Source organism: Tachysurus fulvidraco, chromosome 20 (assembly GCF_022655615.1).
Source record: "Tachysurus fulvidraco isolate hzauxx_2018 chromosome 20, HZAU_PFXX_2.0, whole genome shotgun sequence".
Taxonomy (NCBI): Eukaryota; Metazoa; Chordata; class Actinopteri; order Siluriformes; family Bagridae; genus Tachysurus; species Tachysurus fulvidraco.
In genome coordinates this window covers 5,411,329-5,433,108 of record NC_062537.1, presented here as the reverse complement: position 1 = coordinate 5,433,108, position 21,780 = coordinate 5,411,329, and the positions used below count along the sequence as shown (strand labels likewise).

Here is a 21,780-nt window from a genome sequence, read left to right as displayed (position 1 = left end):
TGCTGTATACCGTTCGACGACTAGTTGTTCGTCCCCTTTCAAAGGGCAGTAAACTTTGGGGGGAAATGAACTAGGGTGGACTCCAGGGTCCAAATTTTCAGCCAGTTATGTTCAGTGTTTTGCATGTTCTTTGTATAGCTGCAGGGTTCAAAGAATTGATTGCATCATCTAAAATTTTCCCAAGGTGTCTGCAATGTCAGGAGATGGACTGGTGACTTGTGTTGTATCTAATGTTGCCAGTATAGGCTCTGGATCCTGCACAACCCTGACCAGTATAATGTGTTACTGAATTTTATGAATGGATGTATTTAACTAACCTGCTGCACTCATGGCACAAGCGACACTTCTATTAAATTCCTGCTCTGGTCTTCCTGCCTTATCCATCCACTGAAGATTATATCCTACAGTCATGTCCCACAGAATAGATTGTGTTTAAACAACAAGTTTTCTGAAAAATGCTGAAAAACACACCCACCTGTGCCCTGTTATACCTCACAGCCGTAGACAGACGAGTGGTTTGTGGTGTTCTAACTGACAGATGGAGCTGCACTTCAAGACGCCATGAAACCGATTTCTACCTGCCATTTTTTTTCTCGTCTTTTGAAAATATTTTAGGCCACAATGCTCAAGCAATTCACAAGCAATCCTTCTGATGTCTTGTGAAGATGAAGCCAAACAATGTTCTCTCCATTTCCTGGATGTGCTTAGCCAAATCATTCTCAAATGTTGCGGAGCAGACCAGGATTCTGCCTAAATAGCCTGACCCTTGTTTTGTTACTGATTTGGATATGGGCCGCCTCGGGGTTTTGTATTTGCGTGCAGCCTTTTTAATGCCTCTCCATTCTGTCTGCCAGTGCTCTTCTTCTTAACATCTTGTAAAGCCCGATCACCATAGCAGCAACAAATGGTTGCTCACTTGTATATTCACAGCTTTAAAAAAAAAAAAAGAAAGAAAAGAAAAGGCAAAGAAATAAAATGCAACAGAACACAAATGTAAATCTGTCTACAAACTAAACAAACAAACAATTTTATTGACAGATAAGAAGAGTCCATTCAATTCAAATATACTCAAGATACTTCAAGACAACTATAAAATTGGTGCGTCTCAGCTGACTGGTTAAATGTTCATTGCAGTTTACTCCATTTTTCCTTTTTTGTGCTAGAACGTTAGTTATAATTACCATATTTCAGTTTTACACATACACCAACACACACCCCACCTCCAGGGCTGGGGGTTCGATTCCCTAGTGTGCATAAAGTTAGCATGTTCTCCGGTTTACTCAGGTACTCTGGTTATTTCTCACAGTCCAAAGAATGAGTTGTATGTTGATTAGCATCTCAAAATTGTCTTTACTGTGTGGATGGGCATGTAGTTACAAACATACACACATACACACACACATACACACATACATACACACATACACACATACATACACACATACACACATACATACATACATATCTTAGATAGATAGATAGATAGATAGATAGATAGATAGATAGATAGATAGATAGATAGATAGATAGATAGATAGATAGATAGATAGATAGATAGATATTACTGTTTGGTAGCAATTTGGAAATTGAATGTGCAGTGCAAAGATATAAAAAACTAATTTCACACCAAAATTGTGTGATATTTATTCATGAATATAGGAATTTTCAAAAAGGCAGCACTCTTCTGATTACACCAATTTACACACACACACACACACACACACACACACACACACACACACACACACACACACACACACACACTCTTTTCCAGAATCTAGACTCTTTTCAAGAATCTAGATCAGTCACAGCGATGTCTCACTCCAGCTGTCTATTCTGTTCTGTTACTAAGCCTTTGTATTTGCCTACTGTATATTTGGTTTCGACCTGGTAATGACTGTTTGATGACCTTTGGCACATTTATTGGTTTTGAGTATTGCTTTATTTTTTCTCGTCATATGCTTGCATTGATTTTTTTATTAAACAATTGCAGTCCATGACAAAAGACAGATTTGTGTAGTTGGAATGCAACAACAGATTATGAGTGTCTACGCTGCGTTATTACATTTAGCAGCTCCTGGATTTGTTCAATCAATGGCCACTCCTGATCGCTTGGCCAGATATGATGGAGATCTGTATAAATGTCCATGTTTTATGCATTATGAAGATAACCTGCAATAAAGCAGGTGCTTTAAAATTGGGCCACCGTTGTTAGACTAAACAGAAGTGAAACCATGCGTAACTGCTTTGTACATTTGTTCTATAACGCCTTTACGCCGGGTGGTGAGAACGCAAGCGAATGTTTCTTGACGCATAAACAGGGATATGTCACTGCCAAATACTGCATATTGGCTAACCATCTTTAAAAAATAAATAAATAAATAAATACTTTAATCCTTCTACCAAGTCCAATCTACCACAGCGAATCAGGAGACAATTCCCAATCCAGACCATCAGCGAAAGATACTGTAGATTCACTTAGAAAGATTTTACTGATGGTGGATTTTATTGCTCGGCAGACTGGTTATGTTTATCTGTGTGACATTTCCATCCAATTAAAGAATATAAAAAAAATGGATGCCCCTTTACATTAGTCATTTTTAAGACATTATTCAGACACAAAACTCTACTCCCTCCTCTCCCTGCTTTCAGTCACCAGACTGATTACACCCACATTTTCACTTTCATTATAGCAGCTATAAGCAGTCATTCCCTCACCAGCCTCTTTTATTATTTCCCTCTTGAAAGCAGAAAACAAAAAAGCAGCTTGACACGTTACGAAGAAACCAGTAAGCATAAATTCCTCTGTCCTGAATACTTTTCCATGGTCTGACTCTTAAAAAGCCCCAACATTCAAAACTCCTGCCATTATTGTTAAATAAGTGCCTCCTGACAGAAAACTTCATCAACACTTATATCTTTTCTTTGTTAATCGCTTTGTCCTTCTGAATGAGTTGTCATATGTAGAAATGATAATATCTTAGCAAGCGTGTTAATATAACACTGTCCTTGGAACAACTCTAAGAGCTGTCGTTAAAGATAATCAATCAGGCCAATCAAAATGAAAAATACTTCCATATATCGCAAGCTTATAGATGATTTCAGGACATCTCTTCATAGGCTTACATGGTGGATGCATTAATGCTCACAGTAGCTATTGCTGGTGACTAATGCAGACTTTACTGTACTTTTTTTCCAGCACAGTTGATTAGAATTACAGCAACATAAGGCTAAATGATGTTTCTCCTTTTCATGGCCTCACTTTCAACAGTGATTGAAAAGACATCTAGATACCATTTCCAGGCAGTTAAATCTACCATTTTGAGGTTTGTCATCATACATACTTTCTTGAGGCGAAAAGGGAATCTATCAGGATAGATGGACAACATTGAGATCCTCATAACCTTCGACAGTAGCCCTATCTGTTAACCTTGATACTATACAATGTATGTCATTGGTTAATTGGTGTTTAGCTGATCTGACAAGGCAAGTGCTAATTAACAGACTAATATTTCACATACTGATGATTTTGCTGCAGAAACATACATTAAATCCTCAAAAAGGTAACGTCCCTGGCTGTTAGCAACTGCATCCATGGCAACAGAATAATGGACATGTAGCCATTCATTTTCAACAGAAATATATTTTCCAAGCCTACAGTGGCATGGCTTTTACTGTGACGAATCAATTCATCACACTGTACATTTGGATCTAAGAACTAAGAGCTGCTGTAACCATAAAGACTACCCTGTGTGCATCACAGGAATTTCATTTACAATATTCATATTCTAAATCTCTCTCTCATTCTCTCTCTGTGTGTGAGTGCGTGTGTGAGTGAGTCAGTGTGCGTTTGAGTGAGTCAAGTCAAGTCAAGTCACTTTTATTGTCACATCACCACAGCACATTTGCCTTGGTGAGTGAAATTCTTGGGAGTGAACTCCAGAAATCGCAGAACAATTTACATACAGTAATTAAACAGAAATTAAGAACAGTTTATATATGGGTGAAGATGTGCAAAATGCTCAATACCAGGTGAAATGTGCAAATGTGAAAAAGATGCAATGTTCTCATACATAGTCAGTACACACAGTACTGTTAGTGATTGTGTGTGTGTGTGTGTGTGTGTGTGTGTGTGTGTGTGTGTGTGTGTGTGTGTGTGTGTGTGTGTGTGTAAGTGAGTGTGTGAGTGTGTGTGTGAGTGTGTGTGTGAGCGAGTGTGTGTGTGTGTGTGTGTGTGTGTGTGTGTGTGTGTGTGTGTGTGTGTGAGTGTGCGAGTGTGTGTGTGAGCGAGTGTGTGTGTGTGTGAGTGTGTGTGTGAATACTTACATAAAAATACAAAAATCTTGACAAAATTATTGCCATAAACAGTTTAAATAAGAACAATAAATTCTAAATGAAATCTATAACGTGTCAATTGAATGACACAAAGCTCTGAACCCTCTATTGTGATTTCAGGGGCACTTTAAATATTTCTTTTCAGGCTTTGGGGTTTTTTTTTAGACATAAGCTGGATCTTATATTATAGGCACCACCCTTAAACGTCTGTGTACGCCCACTAAATAAATATCGTCTGTAAAAAACGACTGCAAAAAGAAAATAGAAAAATGCCTGTTTTAAAAACCTTCTCTATTCTTATCTAGTGTTATAAAGGTCCAAGTCCGAAACCGCACACTTACCCTGTGCCTACTATTTAAGAATAGTCCTGAAAGCTCCGCCCTCTTCACATTTTGATTCGTACACAGTTGACAACACATCGAGGCTCCGCCCAGTTCGACCAAATAAGGAGTCGTTGCCCATACACGGCTTACAATCGATCCGAACGTAACCTTTTTTCCCCCCTTCCTTATTCCCCGTTTATATGGCACAGCGACTTCCGCTCTTGCCGTTAAAGCGGAGTGGAGATCATGGCGGAGCGCGTGCAGCAGCCCCCAGCTAAGCGGTTCTGCTGCCGACCCGGTTATAGCACAGCGTGTCGACAGGGGCTGCGGGCCGGCGGAGCAGTATGCGCCACATCGGCTTCGGCCCAAGGGGGAACAGGCAAGACCCCGGAGTCGCTCTTGGACATTGCAGCGCGCAAAGTGGCCGAAAAATGGCCCTTTCAGAGGGTGGAGGAGCGCTTCGAGCGGATCCCAGAGCCCGTTCAGAGGCGGATCGTGTACTGGTCTTTTCCGAGGAGCGAACGGGAAATCTGCATGTATTCCTCGTTCAACACCGGCGGCGAGGAGACCGCCGCGGCCGGGGAAGGAAGCGATGAGACCCGGCTGCCTTTCCGTCGAGGCGTCGCACTGCTCGAGAGCGGCTGCGTAGACAACGTACTCCAAGTCGGTGAGTGCAAACAAGCTGCAAAAAACGTTCCATTTATTCACATGTCAATGCCAAATAAACGTAAGCCACATAAACATATTCAGCTTTTTTTGTATGTATTCGGCCACGAATGAAGGAAATCGATTGCGTTTAGCACGAACAAAGAAGCGAGCACGAACGACAAAGGGCACAGCGGGTTTAAATCTCCCCATAGGGGCTAACGTTACATCTCCTACCACCCGATAGCATTGTTCGCCTCTTTGCTACACTTTAAGCGCACGAATATAATCATTTATACCCTTTCCGAAGGAATTGTTTATCCGACGAGTTATAATTTAAAGCCTCTTTATATTTAAATCATCTTCCTCTACTGCATTTTTTTGTTCTACTCAGAAGAAAAACAGCAGCACGGAAGTGGAGCCCATGACACTGTAGTCTGTAGCATAGAGTGCGTTTTTAAAGGAAAAAAGGCGTCCTGTCGAGCGTTTTTATTAGCACGGTTCACTCCTTTAGTGCTTTGTCTTTCGAACCCGGTGTCTTTTATGTTAGTCCCGAGTTGGTGAAAGACGACGTTATGACGGATTGTCTGTGGTTGTGTTTATTTTTTCAGAAGTGAAAGGCATGGGGGAGGTTTAGCAAGTCTGCTCCGACCGGACGGATAGCTTCTAGCTAGCATTTTAATGTCACTGAAATGACAAGCGATATTGTGTTGACTTTTGTGTGTTTTGGTTTTTTTTATTTGATTTTGTTCCGAGTTGAATTCGGAGTCGAAATAAAACTGGAAGCGGTTTTAGTTGTGAGTTTTTGTGTCATTTCGCCCAGCTAGCTTGTGTGTGTTTGTGTTTTTTTTTTTTTTTCTCCTCTTCTTCTTAGTTCCTGAACCAGTGTTTGGTGCTGTTTGGTTTTGCATTTTAGCCAGTGCGCATATCAAATAGCCGTCAGGCATCTCCCCCACTCTCCCATTGAAACTGGCACTTTGTTCCCATTTTCATGTTCGTTTGTGTCTTTTCAGCTTTATGTCACAGTGCGAAAGGAAAGGCAAACAAAAGCGCCTTTTTATTTCTTTTCACTGCTTGTTAAATAGAAGAGATTTGGAAAAGAAGAAGAAGAAGAAGAAGAAGGAGGAAAAAAAAGAGGGGGCTGGGAGGAATGGCGATTTAAAGCTGCAGAGCCTCTTTTTCTTTCTTTCTTTCTTTTTTTTTTTTAAATGGACCTTGGTCCCAGAAAACCGCATTCTGCCCTAAACAGCGTGTGAAAAACAGTCCCCTGTTTGTAGCCTACTCCACTGTGTAGTTTGTGACGCAGCCATTGTATTGTCAGTTTACAGCTGATGCATTGGTGTGTGTGTGTGTGTGTGTGTGTGTGTGTGTGTGGCACTGAACTGATTGGAGACTTGTTTGAAAAATAGCACTGCAGAAAAGAATTTTGCATCTGTGCAATATGTTGTGGGCTTAGATTCAGGAGGTTTGCTTTTGTTTAGAGTCGCCAAGACTAGCTCCCGGTGCCTTGATCGTCCTCGGGTTTGGAAACGTTGCAGGGTTGTTGGTTTTTTTTTTTAACCTCGTTTCGTTTTACGGTCCATTTGAATTGTAATACAATCTGCAGACATAATTTTCTGCATGACCATTCCTCCTTCTCCTCCTCCTCCCCCCTTTCCTCTGGATGGATGAGCGGCGCCTCATCTGGGCTTTGTGCCCTTCTTCCTGAGCCAAGATGGGTGTCTGCTCACAGTAACGCACAAAAGGTCCAAACCCATGTGTGTGTTGAGCTGTAGCCTCCTCCCCGGACCCTCTTGGACTGGATCAGCGGCTCGGAAGATCAAGCGCCTCTGCCCTGTTTTTCATTAGGTTGTGTGGAGAGTCTTTTCTCTGTCAGTGAGAAGACCTTATCCCTTTTGTGTGTGTGTGCGTGTGCGTGTGCGTGTGCGTGTGTGTGTGTGTGTGTGTGTGTGTGTGCGCGCACATGCTCGTCGTTCTGCATTGTGGTGATGGGAAAAGACAAGAGTGAGCGCACACTGGGAGGGTTTTCTTGGCTGATTGCATGCTGCATTCTGGAATGTGCTGCAAAAATAAAGCCAAGGAGGTGATAAATAAAAGATGCAATCTCCTGACACGACACTCCTAGCAGACCCGGGGCACGACGCAGGACAGAAATCTGTTTGTTTTTGTCATTTCGGAGGTGACAGAAAGCAGCGTAGGCTGTGACAGGGAAATAGGCATATATATTTCCATACGTATTTGTCTGTAAATATCACGGCTTCACGATTGCACTGGCAGGTGGCCATGATAGGCTATATTTACATCCTAGCTCCGGAGCCGAACTTTTTTACCTCTGGGGTATTTCTTCCAGTTTCACTATCCTAGTCAAAGCAGCGATGTTGTCCTTGACACTGGTGCAAATTTTTTCATGTCTGTTCGTGCTTCGCTCCAGCGTATTGATCGCTCAGACAGACGGCTGCGTTGTAAACCTAAGGGTCACCGAGGTCAAGTTCAGCCTTCTTTTATAGCATGTCACTTGCTCTTCCCTTTCAGTTTGTAGGAATACTGCAAGTCTATCCAGCAAAGCGTTAAGTTGCAGCATATTTGGTTTGTTAAAGGTGCTTTAATTGAACATGATTGATTTATAACTCAAATATTCAAAATATCATCAGCGATTTTTTTTTTTCAAAAGTTGCCAAAGTTTTACAATCCTAACCCTGGCATTTATGCTATACTCAATGCTGTAATGAATTTCCCTGAAAGAGCTTAAGATCAGGATCGAAATGATATCTAAACCCTACGTGCACCACAAAGGTAAATGTCAAAAAGATTTCGATACGCAGATTGTAATTCACTTTCTTAACAAGGGCTTGTAGTTATTTATCACCATTGAATGATTGACATTTTAATTAATCTAATGTAAGGGGAGATTGAGGGGGTGGAAAAAAGAAAAAAGACACATGACCTCTGAGAGATTGGGCTTGTGTGCACATGAGCATTCTGTACATATCGAATTAAGTGTGTGTGTGTGTGTTTGTTGTGGGGGATTTGCACGTTGACATTTCTGACATTTCCTATGTGGAAGTGAGGAATTTTACCTCTGTAGCTTAAATGTTGCATCGGGATGCTGTTTCAAAGGAAGTTAGTCGAAAACGTCTGGTTTTAAGACGTCTCCAAAATCGGCCACCGCGTTTTGAGGTTTTTTCTTTTTTTGCGAAAAGCCACCGGCTTGGAATAAACCGTTTCATTTAAGTATCGTTTAAAAACCGTATCATTTAAGTACAGGGTTAAAAGCTGACCACCTTCCCGATTGGAAATAAGATTCACTCTCTGGAGTAATAACCCAGAAACCATGCTGATTCAGAAAATAGCCTGGGTCTGCAAAAAATGCCGAAATCTCTCTCGGCTGATGAATAAATAATAGAGACGGCATTAGAATGAGAGTTCTGAAATGCAGAGGAAGGTTTTGCTGGGCCACGGTCCTGCGTCGGTCCACCAGATTTCGGCCACCAGTCCCTTTGTCTGGTGTGGCATTAAAGAACTGTGCACTAAGCAGTAGAAATGCCTCCTGGCGTGCAAGAGCAATTTGTTTTTGCCCTTTTCCCTTCAGAGCGCTAATATTCCACAGTATGGTAATTTCCACCGGCACTTCAGTCCGAGTGCTGTGACCTCATATGTCAAGTAAGTCGAGAGGCTGGAGCGATTTTCCTTTAGAGTGCCTTCTTTATGCACAATGCTGTACAGACCATCAGACCAGGGTTTTTTTTTTTTGAGAAGAGGCATCAGTGAAGCGTCAGTTTTGGGGGTTTTGGGAATTGACCAATCCAGTGACCTTATGACCCAAGACCATGCCATTGTTGATCACCTACTGACACCAGAACAGAGATGATCAACTCCAACTCGAGTTTTTTTTTTGTTTTGTTTTTTTAAGGATTTAGGCAACAGTTCTAACCTCAATGTTTTTTTTTTTTTTGATTTACGGCATCTTTCAGCCTCTGGGCTCTGTAAACAGCCATTAATCCCAAGTCGACTTCTTTGTTCTCGGGTTTAAAGATACATATGGAACGCTGACCGTAATGCGTTCCGTCTGTCCATATGCTGGTGTCAGATCTAATGTTCCGCTTTTTTTTTTGACGCCGTGACATCAAACGTAAAAAACAGCAACGGACAGTTTCACGTTGTCTTGTGTTCTAAGGCACGTAACCACGTACATCATGCAGCACTTTCTTTCTGTGTCTATTGAAGCTGTGAGATTTTGGTAAGTTTGTGACCGATGAATAAAGATGATGGAAGACACCAAGCGAAGATGATTTTATTTGTGATTTGTGAAGGAAGTCTCTCTCTCTCTCTCTCTCTTCCCTCTGTCTATGGATGATCTATGTCTTCCAAAAGAAAGATTGTAGGGCTGCAGGGCAGCAAGCGATGAATATTGCTTATTGGACAGAACCTTTTGATAATTTTTATTTTTTTCATCATTCTTTCTTCTCACTTTTCATTTCTCTGATCGTCATGTTTATCAGCAGCATTTGAAATGCAAATGGAAAGTCGATCTATCTTCTGTCTCGTCCAATCAGTTTTTATCGGCGCTCTTGTGCGCGAGCCTAAGCGCCGAATAATTCGCCTCGTACGCATTAGGCTTATGAATCTGATTTTTGTTTTTAAATATTTCCAAAGCAACAAAGTGAAGGATTCATGATCTCCTCGCACTAGGAGGAAAATGTTCAACTTTTTTTTTTTTTTTTTTTCGCTTTTTTTTTATTTTATGATTTGGTAGATCGGGTGGTTGTGGTTTATAGGAAATGGGTTGAAATATTTCCTCACTGACTGATGCCCCTGGAAATCTTGCCGTCCTGCTTAGGTATTTTCCAGGTCATAGTCTGCTTCCACTCAGGAGACAGATTTGTATTTTCTGGCTCTCGCTTGTTCTACTCCCTCTTTAAATGGAGGGCTTCTTCTTCTTCTTCTTCTTCTTCCTTTACATATATTTGCTCCTGTGCTTGTGGACAAGGGGGGGAACCCAGATATTATTAACAGCTTGTTGTTGTTGTTATAAAGGGATATTTGAGGAAGGAAGACATGGGGAGTGTGTGTAATTGCTTTAAGGGCAGCAGCTGTATGGGTTTTTTGGTTAGTTAATATTTAGTTAATCTCTAGACTCCAGACCTGCGGGATTGTTTTCCTCCAGCTTTCCATCCATCTTTGCCTGATCGGTATTCAGCCTTGTACCCTCATGCCATTAACCTTCATCGAGGGTAAGAGGAGGGGTAGGAGAGAGAGAAAAAGAGACACGATGGGGATGTGGGGGTAGGGAAAAGCAGGCTTACCTTTCCTCAGCGAGGACTCACCTCTTGTATTTTTTTTTTAAAACGCACAGTTTAGCCAGCTGCCATTCTGGCCTGCGTAAAGGAGCGAACATCAGGGCTCACCGCAGGTCCATACGGCACTGAGAGCTGTAAAAGGCCAGAACGCAACGACCCGGTTATCTAGAAGCCGAGCAGTGGCCCTGAATACTCAGAATTACCTTAAAGGCCATATTGCAGCTTTGTCAGCCTTGTCCGTAATCCAGACTACAACTAGTTGCTGGCAGCGGCGCAGCCTCTCAGGCGGACCCCTGACGCGTGATGACGCACTGTACCAGCTCGTCCCGCGCAGGAACGGGCCCCAAACCAGTAGAAAGTAAGCTCTTGGTCATGCCACTTCATGCTCTGTATATCGTGAATAAAGAGATTTAATAAGGGCCTGATTATTTATTCTGTTCTTTCTATGCACTCCCGGCGCCTCGGCAGGGTATGCCGAGGACCCGATCCATCTTCATTATCCGAGCTGTGGCGGAGACCTGGAAACGGCACTGTGATGAATGAGACCTTTAAGTTCACATTAATGGCTAAGTATTGCTCGTAAGGAGCTCTAGATTACGCTTCTGTTTGATTGGTGTGCCGCACTTTTCTCTGACGATTCTCTGAAGAGAGGGGAAGAAAAAGAGGTTGCAGAGTCTAGGAAAGCATTTTCGAAGCCGCTTGCGTTATCACAGCTCGGGATGCCAGTCCGTGACGGACGCTTTGCACATGGCTGAAGTTCTTCAAAGCTCATTCTTAGAGGCCCGCACATTGCTGGGCACACAGCCTGCAGCTGGCGTCAACTTGCACCCAAGTCCTTTAAGGGGAGCTGATGGAACAGGCCCTGCAAAGTCCCCATGTGAACTGCAGCGTCAAAATGTCCAGCCCAGAACGCGATAAAAAAAGAAGAGCTGGCTGAGTGTGTGCATGTTTGACGGCGCTCGCTGGTTGCTGAAGGCAACACCGGGGGAGTTATTTCCCTTTTTTCTTTCTGTTTTTCTTCTCTATTGTATGAGGGTGGTTAACCCAGCTGTGCTTTTCCGGACGAGACCGCTAAACAACTTGTTGCTCACGCTCCTCCTCATACCAGCACGTTGGATAGAGCTTCTAAACTTTTTATTATTGAAGGGTGGAACAGTGTGTAGTGGTGATGCCTCACAGCACCAGTGTTCCTGGGTGAACCCTGAGCTCTGAATAGTGGCTTTTGGTTGTTTTCTCAATCTGTGTGTGTGTGTGTGTGTGTGTGTGTGTGTGTACATTTGTTTAAACATTTTTTTTAAATGGATCACATTTGGTCAGAACATGCCAGAGAGCATGAGGGTTAAAGTAAACAAAAGCATGCCGCATGCTCGCACAGGCCCGCAATGTTGTCGTGCCTGCCATCACGCTGCATTGTTCCCTCGCCTCCAGCCACAGTCTCGCCCTTCGAAACCACCTGGCTAAAGAAACGAATTGCGAGAACCAGAAGAGCTTGAAGGGAAACAGGTTCAGAGACAGGTTCACTTTAAGCGTGCTGATAAATGTCTGGGAATCTGCCCCACGTGTTTGACACACTAGCAGCTGGAGGAGGCGCCGAGCCCGAGCCCGTGCCGTGCTGTTGATGGCAATGCATGTGGAAGAAGTGGGAAGTTCCCAAAACACCGAGCCTACTTTTCTCAAACACACAAACTCTTACACCCTAAAGTACCAACATGTATGAAAAGGGCTCTGTTACACAGTTCAGAAGGTAGCAGATGCGTTCACACTTCCACAGACGACTCGATTCACATTCGTCCGTATTTAGTAACTGCTTTGAATCCGGAGCCTTTCCCAGGAACACTGTGGATTAGTTGGAGTTTGTATTTATAGCTGTAGTTGTGTATAGATGTAATATATATATATATATATATATATATATATATATATATATATATATATATATATATATATATATATATATATATATATATATATATATATGGCATGTTGGAAAAATTTCTCCTTATTTCTTCTTTCTCTAGTGAGTTTTTTCCTCCAAATCCAGATGGAAACGTGTTATGATTTAAAAAAATAATAATAATTTTTTGACATCACAGCATACTACTTGCCCAGTTCCTTTTTTTTTTTTGTTTTAGTTCATGAGTTTATACCTTTTTACAGTTAACATCTCGCTTGCGCTGTACTTAATAAATAAATGTTTGGTTTTTGCATAACGCTTTACACTGCATTTGAACTGTATTAATACGGTCATTCAGCTGTAGCTTAAAAAAAATATAGAAAAAAAAAATCTATAAAAATATTGTTTCTATATGCAAGCTCCCACAACGGCACATTTTATTCAATTCAAATATTTGCGTATTTTTTTCCCAGAGAAAGATGTGATGCGCCTTTATCATTTTTATTTCTTTGGAACGGGAACGCGGCGGCGTCGGTGTCGATTTGCAGGCGAAGCCCAAACCAATCAAGATTTATGGAGGTATAAGCAAGATGGATAGATTGCCCAGCCTTCTTCCGTAGTAAGAAAGAATATGCCATAAATGACATATTTAGCACCGTGAGAATGGGCTATGGTGATTAATTTAGTGCAGAGAGAGCAGCGGTATTGACATCGCTTGGAGGAAAAAAAAGCAGAGTGGAGCCGAGCTTTAATAGTGAGCATAATTCTATCTGCGAAAGCTGTGGGAGGAGAGAGGAAGAGGCCTCTCCCTGCACGGGCTTATAGACGCTCAGAAATGAATAGGAACAACGACGCAACTCCAGGACTAGCTCGAATGTAATGTAATGTAATTCTTTCATTCAAAAAGTAACCAAATCACCAGTTATTTTAAGACCCTTAATATTACTGGCCACTTCTCCACATTTGAATGCTATCTGCTTGCTCATTAGCGAACTCTAGGCTATTTAAAAGATCAATTCCGTTACGCCTTTGACGGTAAACGAAACGACGGTGAGTCACCCTGAAATCAGTTACGCAGACCGGTCTTTGTCTCAGAATTAGTCATGTAACAGAATATGTTCTTCTACTCTTGCAAGCAATCGCACTATAACCACCAACAGCTTCCTACAGAACTGGGCTGCTGAGTCAGCTGCTCAGAGGCAGTTTTCGAGAGACTCGCCTGATCCCTCAAACTGGTTTTGCTGGATGAAAACGGAAAAAGCCCGAAACGGTATCTCACAGATCCATGTTTCCTTTAAAACACGCACAGGAAAAAAAAATGTTTTTTTTTTTTTTTTTGGAAGTACACTATAGGCATTTCTCTAATCCTCTCAGACAGAGAAGTAAAGTGTGTCGGGTTAGAGGGGGAAATGGGGTTGTGGTCGTGGATCACACAGCCACACTGGCATCGCACTCGACTTCGTTAAGTCTGCCGAGCGGCTTTTAAAAACTCTGTCAGCGGTCCGTGCCAGCCGTGAGTTCTCTCTCACACACACGGGAACGCACACACACACACACACACACACACACACACACACACGCAGACAGACAGCGGAGACGGGCATTTACATTGCTGAAGTATCATCACCTCCTTGTTTATCACAAGAACAGAGTATTACACTGAGCCGGCTTGTGGCACTGTGTAGCCTGCAGTCAGGTTATGGATAAAATTACCTAGCTGGCGTTTTTAATAAAGTGAGATATCCTTTACGATCCTGGACGACCTGAGCACCAGATAAATGGGTCAATTTAAAAAAAAAAAATAATAATAATAATGATCCCCAAACAATCCCAGACATATTATTTTATCGTTTCTCATCTGTGACTTAATTTAACCATGTAAACACCTGCCTGAGCTCCCACCCCCCAGCTCACCATGTTGCTTTACTCTGCAATGTGTGCGTAATGATGTTGACCAGTCAGCAGCCCTCATACCCCAGCTGGTGTGTATGGCTCTATATGCAAGGCCAGAGGCTCAGAGAAGGGAAGAGCTGGAGATAAACAGAGATCGGCACACAGGGGGTCAGGGCCTGAAGGATCTCTCCAGGCTCTAGCTGTCTCTGTGACACACATTCAGATTGACGGAGCTGTTTGTGTATGTCCTCTGAATGGCACCTTGGGGCTGCGTGAGTGAGGAACCCGTTTTCTTATTATATCATGGGCCTAAAAGCATTTATTTGTACTAATCTATATCTCAATATTTACTTGTGCTCTGCAAAGCATGTGTTATTGAATATGGTGCTTGGGCCCCCGTGGCCATGCCTATGCATGTCTAAGAGCAGCTCCTCTTTGTCTTACACTGGCGTTTGGGAAGCAGCCATTTGTGCCTCCGGCGCCGATCCCTAGCTGAGAATCAGGTCTGACGTGCACATGGCTGGCTAGCTCTGCTCTTCTCGCCAACATTTTGCATGGGGGAGGTGGAGGCTGGGGTGGGCTGGGGTGGGGTTTGGCACCAGTTCATCCCTCTTTTGTGTCACAGTGGTAGGGGCCAGCTTTGTCTGGAGTTTGTATCAGACGGTATTTTTGGTTGTAAACCTTGGAGGTGTGCAGCATTTCACTCGTGCAGCTGAGGTGGACCAGCTCTGGAGGCTGGCAGGCTGTGCCATCCCACTGCCATCGTTCCATGTTTCAGTGGGCACAATGAGGCCTTGGCACAGCCGCTTGTCGCATGCCATTCCTGCCAATGACTCCAGATGCGTCTTGGGCCTGGTCCCGCTATGCGGGTAGGCCGTTCCAGATGGTACGAAGCCATAAGCCACTTCCCTTAGACAGAAATGCACTTTGCTGCACTCAGCTCTGTATCCTCCATACTCAGCCCTTGGCCATTAACCTCTACAGGCAGCTGAGAAATGGCCGTCTTTGATTAGCCCAAGTGAGAGCATATGTGCACCACAGGCTTCTACTTTAGAACATAAGGCTTGTATATTGCTTATTACTTGCTTTCTTTTTTACATTACTTCCTTTCATGGAGCATATGTAGCCAATCACGGACGTATACGCAGCGATAATTCTTCAGTTCTTGTCGTCATATCGCCCTTTGAAAGGGATTTTGTTCCTTGTGCTGCTGATCTACTGCTACAGAAGCGATGGTGGTGTCTAAGCTAGACCTGCCTGACATTAGGTCACTCTCTGCTGCCATCCAGGTGATTGAGTATGGCCTGCTGTTTGCAGGGATTGTTCTTGTGTTTACTATGTTTATGGAGTTCCTGTGCACCTGTTCAGTTGTGAGTTCAGAGGTCGGGGGATTGAGCTTATCTATCCTGTTGAAAAAGCAGGCAGACTGCTTTATTTGTCCACCTTCATGCAGGACCTTATTGGTGCAGGTGTAGCAGAGCAGGGGGTCTCCCAAATGACAACCAGCTCTTCGCATGCACCACAAAAAAGCTTGCCTCGGGAAATAAAAACATACCAGATTTTTGACATCGAGATACTAGGGTGAGGTTATGACTTCTGCCTGCCTGTTTTCACGCTCCGGCGTTTCTTCAGCGTAGTATTCTGCTACCCATTTGACTTTGTTGTGTAATCGTATGTGGTTTTTTTTGTCTTTTACTTACTTACCGCATTGTGCACATTTAATATGTCGGAACAGATCCAGCAGCTTTCCAACGGGACGCTAGCCCTCCCCTTTGCCACTGCTTTTCAGATTTTGCCGACGCTAAGTCCTGCGCAGGCTAGTGGATTAATATTCATATGGTCTTAGTTCTGCCTGTTAACCCCAAAGTGCAGGAGTTGGGAGGCTCTTTCCCTCTGATCTGTGAGGGAGTAAGGTTAGAGGGCTTGCCTCTGCAATCTCACAGGAGTATAGCCTCTCAAACCCGCTGAGTATTACTGAGCTCCGAGGGTTCGGGCTCGACCTTCCAGCCGATCGTAACCCTTTTATCCCTCACGCTTCTCTTTTTAGAACATGATTGTGATGTGCATATCATTCTCTGTCTGTTGAAACATCTCGCGCTCGGTCTGGTGTTCCTTCGCCCGCCCGCTGTTTCTGCTCTCGGACAATCCCTTTTAGACGTTCCTTTTTTTCCATTTCAAATTCTCCTTGTCCTCTGGCTCCCCTTTTATTCTTTCTGATCGTACCAGTTCTTGGACCGCTACCAACCCCCTACTCTTTACATTTTTATTTTAAGTGTTTAGCCATAACCACGTACAATGAGCTTCATTTCCCAGCAGCACAAACGGCGTATAGCGCATCTCGACATTAAGAGCCGCTCGCTCTAGAATACAATCAGTGTTGGAAGAGGTACAATAAATGTTCTCTGTGTCGTGGCGTGGCGTGTTGTATTGTACAGCTTTCCCCGGTTCGCCTCTGCAGCTGGCCATGGCAACAGCTGACAAAACCTGAGCCTGAGAGGCTTATGGGAAGCTTGTCCCGTCAGTCAGTGGGGACAACCAGAGGCCCTGGCCACGGCCTGTGGTTTTTTTTTTTTGCAGTTTAAAGTAAGCAGGAAAGCAGGAACAGCTGGAAGCACACAGTGTTCACATGCACAGAGAGGCTCTTCTCTCTACACAAACCAAAGTAAACTTGGGAGCCTTTAAAACGTCCCAGTGCTGAGTTCAGAGGGAACGTTGCCCGTTGAGACCGACGGGAGATTGAACTGTGTGTGTGTGTGTCTCTTCTCTCTCTGTCTCTGTCTGCTTTTCACTGAGGAGACTTCCAATCTTGGACACATTCTGGCCACAAAACAAAAGCTACGTTCTGCAGTGTTTTTCTTTACGTTACTCCCTGCCTGTTGCATTATTTCCGGATACTGTAGTGATCTTGTCAACTGCATGAGTTCTCCCTCTCCTTAATCATGGTGGTGGGAAAGAGCAGACGGTCGTCTTCAGCATTTGTTCGTCTTTATTTGTGTACGTTTTTGCTGGCAGACCGAGAGCCACACTGGGCTGCCGAACCAAACAGCTTGGACTGTGAAGTTTGTGGAAAAACGTAGCATGGAAGAGAGAGGGCCGGTGGGGGGTTGAAGGGGGATAGAACATCAGTACTCAAACGTCAAGCCCTGCCAAGCCTCAAATGTGGCTCTCTGGCTTCAAGAGCCTCGGTGCTTGCAACGTCTTTTTCAAAAGAAGGGAGCTAGTCCGGCTCGATTAAGCATGTTTTGGTTTACAAAGCAGGCAGACAGACACTGGTGCTTGCGTTCGTTTTTGAGCTGAACAAAGCAGAGAGCCATATGCTTGAGGTTGATCAATTGCTACTAGCTGTTTATGTGGCAAATTTGATCAAGACTGTATTTAATTACCCTCCCGCCCCTAAACGGTTGTATGAATATGGTTTTATTTCATAAATCCATTGGCAGTGTATTTGTTTTTTTTTTTTCCCCCATCTCCATTCTGGTAGGCAATAAATCTACAAAAAAAATATCTGACTTTTAGAGGAATTGTTAATATTTATTTGGGCAAAATCTTGTGAAAATCAAGATTGTTCTCTAATTAGAACTGTGCTCTTATGAGAGCTACGGCTCTGAACGCATTGTGTAGTCCTTCTCCATTCCCTCCTCCTTTCCTCTTTTTCAGCTGTCTGTGTTACCTTCAGCCAAAAAAGCTCGAGCACTATCATCAAGTCTCCCTCCAAGCTTGTGTCCTTGATGGTCAAAAGAGAGGAAAAGAGGCTTTTGAAATTCAAGGTTGAGTGTGTGTTTCTCTCTGTTTCTTTGGAGGCATTGTATACAGCCTCAGTGAGAGTTTGGAGCCAGGCTCCCTGTTTGTTGACATGCTTTTGTGTGTGTGTGTGTGTGGGTGGGTGGGTGGGTGGGTCGTTGTGGGTCGCCAGTTTTGTGCAACTTCATCCAATCAGATCTGCTCTTTAACTGTAAGATGACCACATGTAGTGGTGATAAACTGGTACGTCAGCAGATCTGGGGGCTATGATAGCGCTGGCACCAGCGTCCCCATACCTCTGATAACAAAATGGAATGGAGTCCCAGGCCAACCGCAGACTGGATTCCCCTCCCCCTTGTACTCCCAGGCCAGAAGGGGGAGGTCAGAAGCACAGATTTAGCCCCTTTTTTTTTTCTTCTTTCTCCACTATCAGCAAGAGAGGGGCTAAATATGAATGTGTCAAGAGAGGAGGCCTGGCCCAGTGTGCGTTCCTGCATATAGATCACTGTCTGAGCTTGAGACCGAGCCGAGATCTGCTGATGCGTCAGCACTTTTCTCTGTCCCTCCTCTCTGTCATTGTTGCCCTCTTCAGCCCCATTCGAGGAGTTTTCACCCCCATCCTGGTCATTTACATGCCTCAAGGCCTGGCCTCTCTCTCTCTCTTTTTTATTTATTTATTAATTGAACAGGAACTGAATGAGTGTTGCCATGGCAAGAGGAGTGTAGCTTGGTTTACTCATTGTGATGCCGGCTCCACTGTGTGAAAGAATTCGGGGGGTCTAAAGGCGAAAGGCTTGACGATGCACCACCCGAGCGCCGCGTCAAAGCACCACCACTGTGGACTAGTCTAGTCCTGCATCGACTGATACACGGGAGCCTTTTGCCCGTTTAGCTGTTGCTCATGGATGTGCGCAGGACCAAAATTTATCAAGTAAAATAACTATTTTTCTATTCTTTGGTACAAAAAAAAAAGCCAGTTGGGGTATGTGGTTAATTTGGATGGTTGTTTTGAGTGCAGCCCTGTTCTGCAGGGTTGTTTAGACAGAGGAGGGGGAGGTGTGAAAAGTCTCACATGTTCCTCTGAGGCCTTGGAATCATTTTCTGTCAGCAATGTTTAAAGAGAATAAAGTGAGCTGTCATCGCAAAAGGTTAAAAAATCTGTCTTGCTCAGCCATTTAATGAAAGCCACCGAGTAAGAAACACAAACTGAAATCCATTCTTTCGAGAAGTGGCATTAAAACACAACCGACGAGGATGAGTGCACCTCCCAGAGTGTTTTGCGTGCATCGTTTTTTTTGTTTTTTTTTAATGGAAATATGAACCACTGTCTGTATTGAAAGGACTATCAGTTTCTAAAACAAATCTGGGATCGGGTTCTGTAATAATTTGATCTGGCTAATACGTACAGGGATCCTGTGAATAGGTCCAGCTGAAGATGCTGATGTCGTCACAGTGAATATTATTCAAATTGGAAACATCGGTATGCTGAATTAATAGGAAGGATTTGAATTAGTACATGTCTGTGTGTGTCTGCGCATGTGTGTGTGTGTGTGTGTGTGTGTGCGTGTGTATGTATGTAGGTGTGCGTATATAAAACTACAGGGTGCAAGGTATGTAGCGTTACACACAACAAACCCACCCAACTCCATGTGCATGTTTGCACTACTTGCCCAACACAATAAGTCTATGCACTAGCTAAGCTTTTTTCCCCCCACGAGGTATGTGTAAACACCAGGAAGACACTGCCGTAACTGGGCCACGTTATGTAGTGCGTGTTCTGTTGTAGTAGCTAATTAGCTCGTTCTCCCTAACACACGCCGTACTGTCGCTTAAAACGACATTTAAGCCATCGCGTTATCGCTCAATTTAAAATCTAGCCGCAATCAAACCCGCACGTTCTTTCCAAATCCAAACTGCAGAGCACTTCAGTAAAGTGCCCTACTGAGCAATCAGATTGTCTGTATCTCCAAACAGGTAAACATTTTCTACATCTACTCTGAATAGTGAGTGATGTGGTTTACAGGGAATGGTGGGGGAGTAAATATGTTTAAACATATTGGCGGAAATTCATTACCCCGTACCCAAAAAAAAAGGGGATTACTCTGCATATCTCTGTGTATGGCTCTGACTGTACCACCGAAGACCGGAATGAACAGCCAGATGTGTAAGAGATTGAAACTCTGGGTGACGTCACGTCTTATTTGTGGTCGTTTGTGTTGCAAGCAGCGTCACATGTGGGCACTTTGAATCAAGTCCTCATGTATACGACTGCATTTGAGGGAATGACTATTTAATCAGCTAATTCCTCGCTTCCCAGAAAAGTTTTGTTCACCAGTCCAGGCTACTGTTTCTGAATACACAGTCTGATGTAGTGAATTCTCTTAATAACAAGGATCAGATGCAAGGAGTCCTACGTTTTTGTATCACGGCTCGGAAGGATAATTAAGGCGTTAAATGCGATAGTGAGGACGATAACTATAACGCTATATAAATGATAAGTCCATTATAATCATGCTGATTGTTATATTCAAAATTCGTGCATTTTCTTTCAACATATACGTGGCGTAATATTTACTTAAGGAGCAAATCTCCGTGACTTTTTTTTTTTTTTTTAAACCAAGTTCGCAGTTTGGGATCTTCTACCCCTAAAAAACATCTTGGCCACATACTGTCAGATTAGGTTGGAGCCTTGGGTTGTCACCTGACGCACAGCGACAACAAAAACCAGTTTACTGGCCAACAGCAAAGAGATTGTAACCTTTTTTTTATTTGACTAACGCCAAGGGTCTGCTCTTCCATAATGCCAAGCGTGCGGTTATTTTCACGAACTGACGGAGCTCTCCACTTTTTTAAAGCACCTCTGTGTAATGGTGCTGGCAACACATCATTGTTGGCAGGACTTAGACAAAGCGAGAATGGTCACAATTAGACTTAAAGTGTCACCAGAGGTCTTTTTTGTGTGCTTGGAAGAGCTTGGGCAGTAAAAGTGCTTTGATTGTTGTGAGGATTGTGTCGCTGTCTGCCGGTTCTTGGATAACAGCTCCATCTGTATGTTCAGAGAGTAATTTCTGTGAGCGCAAGAGAAGATTGTTAATTAGTGCCTGGAAAAGTGCAAGATCTGTACACAAGCCCAATCAGTTTCCACCCCATAACCCCCCTTTGTGTTTTTTTTTTGTCTCCTCATGCTTTGTTGAGCAGTTGGAGATTACGTATGACAGGCTTCAATTGGCCCAGTTTGGGGGATATCCTCATTGACCTAATTTGCTTGCTTGCTTGCCTACTGGTGCCTCCCTTCCTCCTCGCATTGTTGTCGTCTACAGAGAATTCTCCTCTCCTGTGTTATTGGCTGTTGAGCCACGGAGGCTCAGAGCGCTTCTTTGAGGTGTTGTATATAAAATCCCTGGAAAGAAGGGCTGGAGGTGCCTTTTGTTGTACGATCTATAAAAGTCCTTCTTACCCCTCCTGGGGCTTGTCTCAGCATCCTAGACAGTGATTGGGTTCTCCATTGAGGGTGAGCTTACACCTACCTCACACTGCACACCTAACCCTTCACATCGAACCCTACACAACGTAGCTGGGAGGGGAGCCAGAGTTGGCTTCGGGGTGAGATGGAAGCTCGGGGTGGGAGGGGGTTATGGGGTCTATTGTTACT

General features: G+C 43.6%; 1 protein-coding gene across 2 annotated transcripts in view; it reads left to right on the top strand.

Annotated features, from left to right (window-relative positions):
* Nucleotides 1-4,813: 4,813 nt before the first annotated feature.
* The window catches only part of zswim6 (zinc finger, SWIM-type containing 6), a 55,580-nt gene continuing 38,613 nt past the window's right edge, over nt 4,814-21,780 (top strand). For both annotated transcript variants that reach the window (XM_027139407.2, XM_027139406.2), the window contains exon 1: nt 4,814-5,325. In XM_027139407.2, coding sequence (XP_026995208.1) covers nt 4,905-5,325 — 421 coding nt within the window. In that variant the 5' untranslated portion in view covers nt 4,814-4,904. The remainder of the gene's footprint in view (nt 5,326-21,780) is intronic.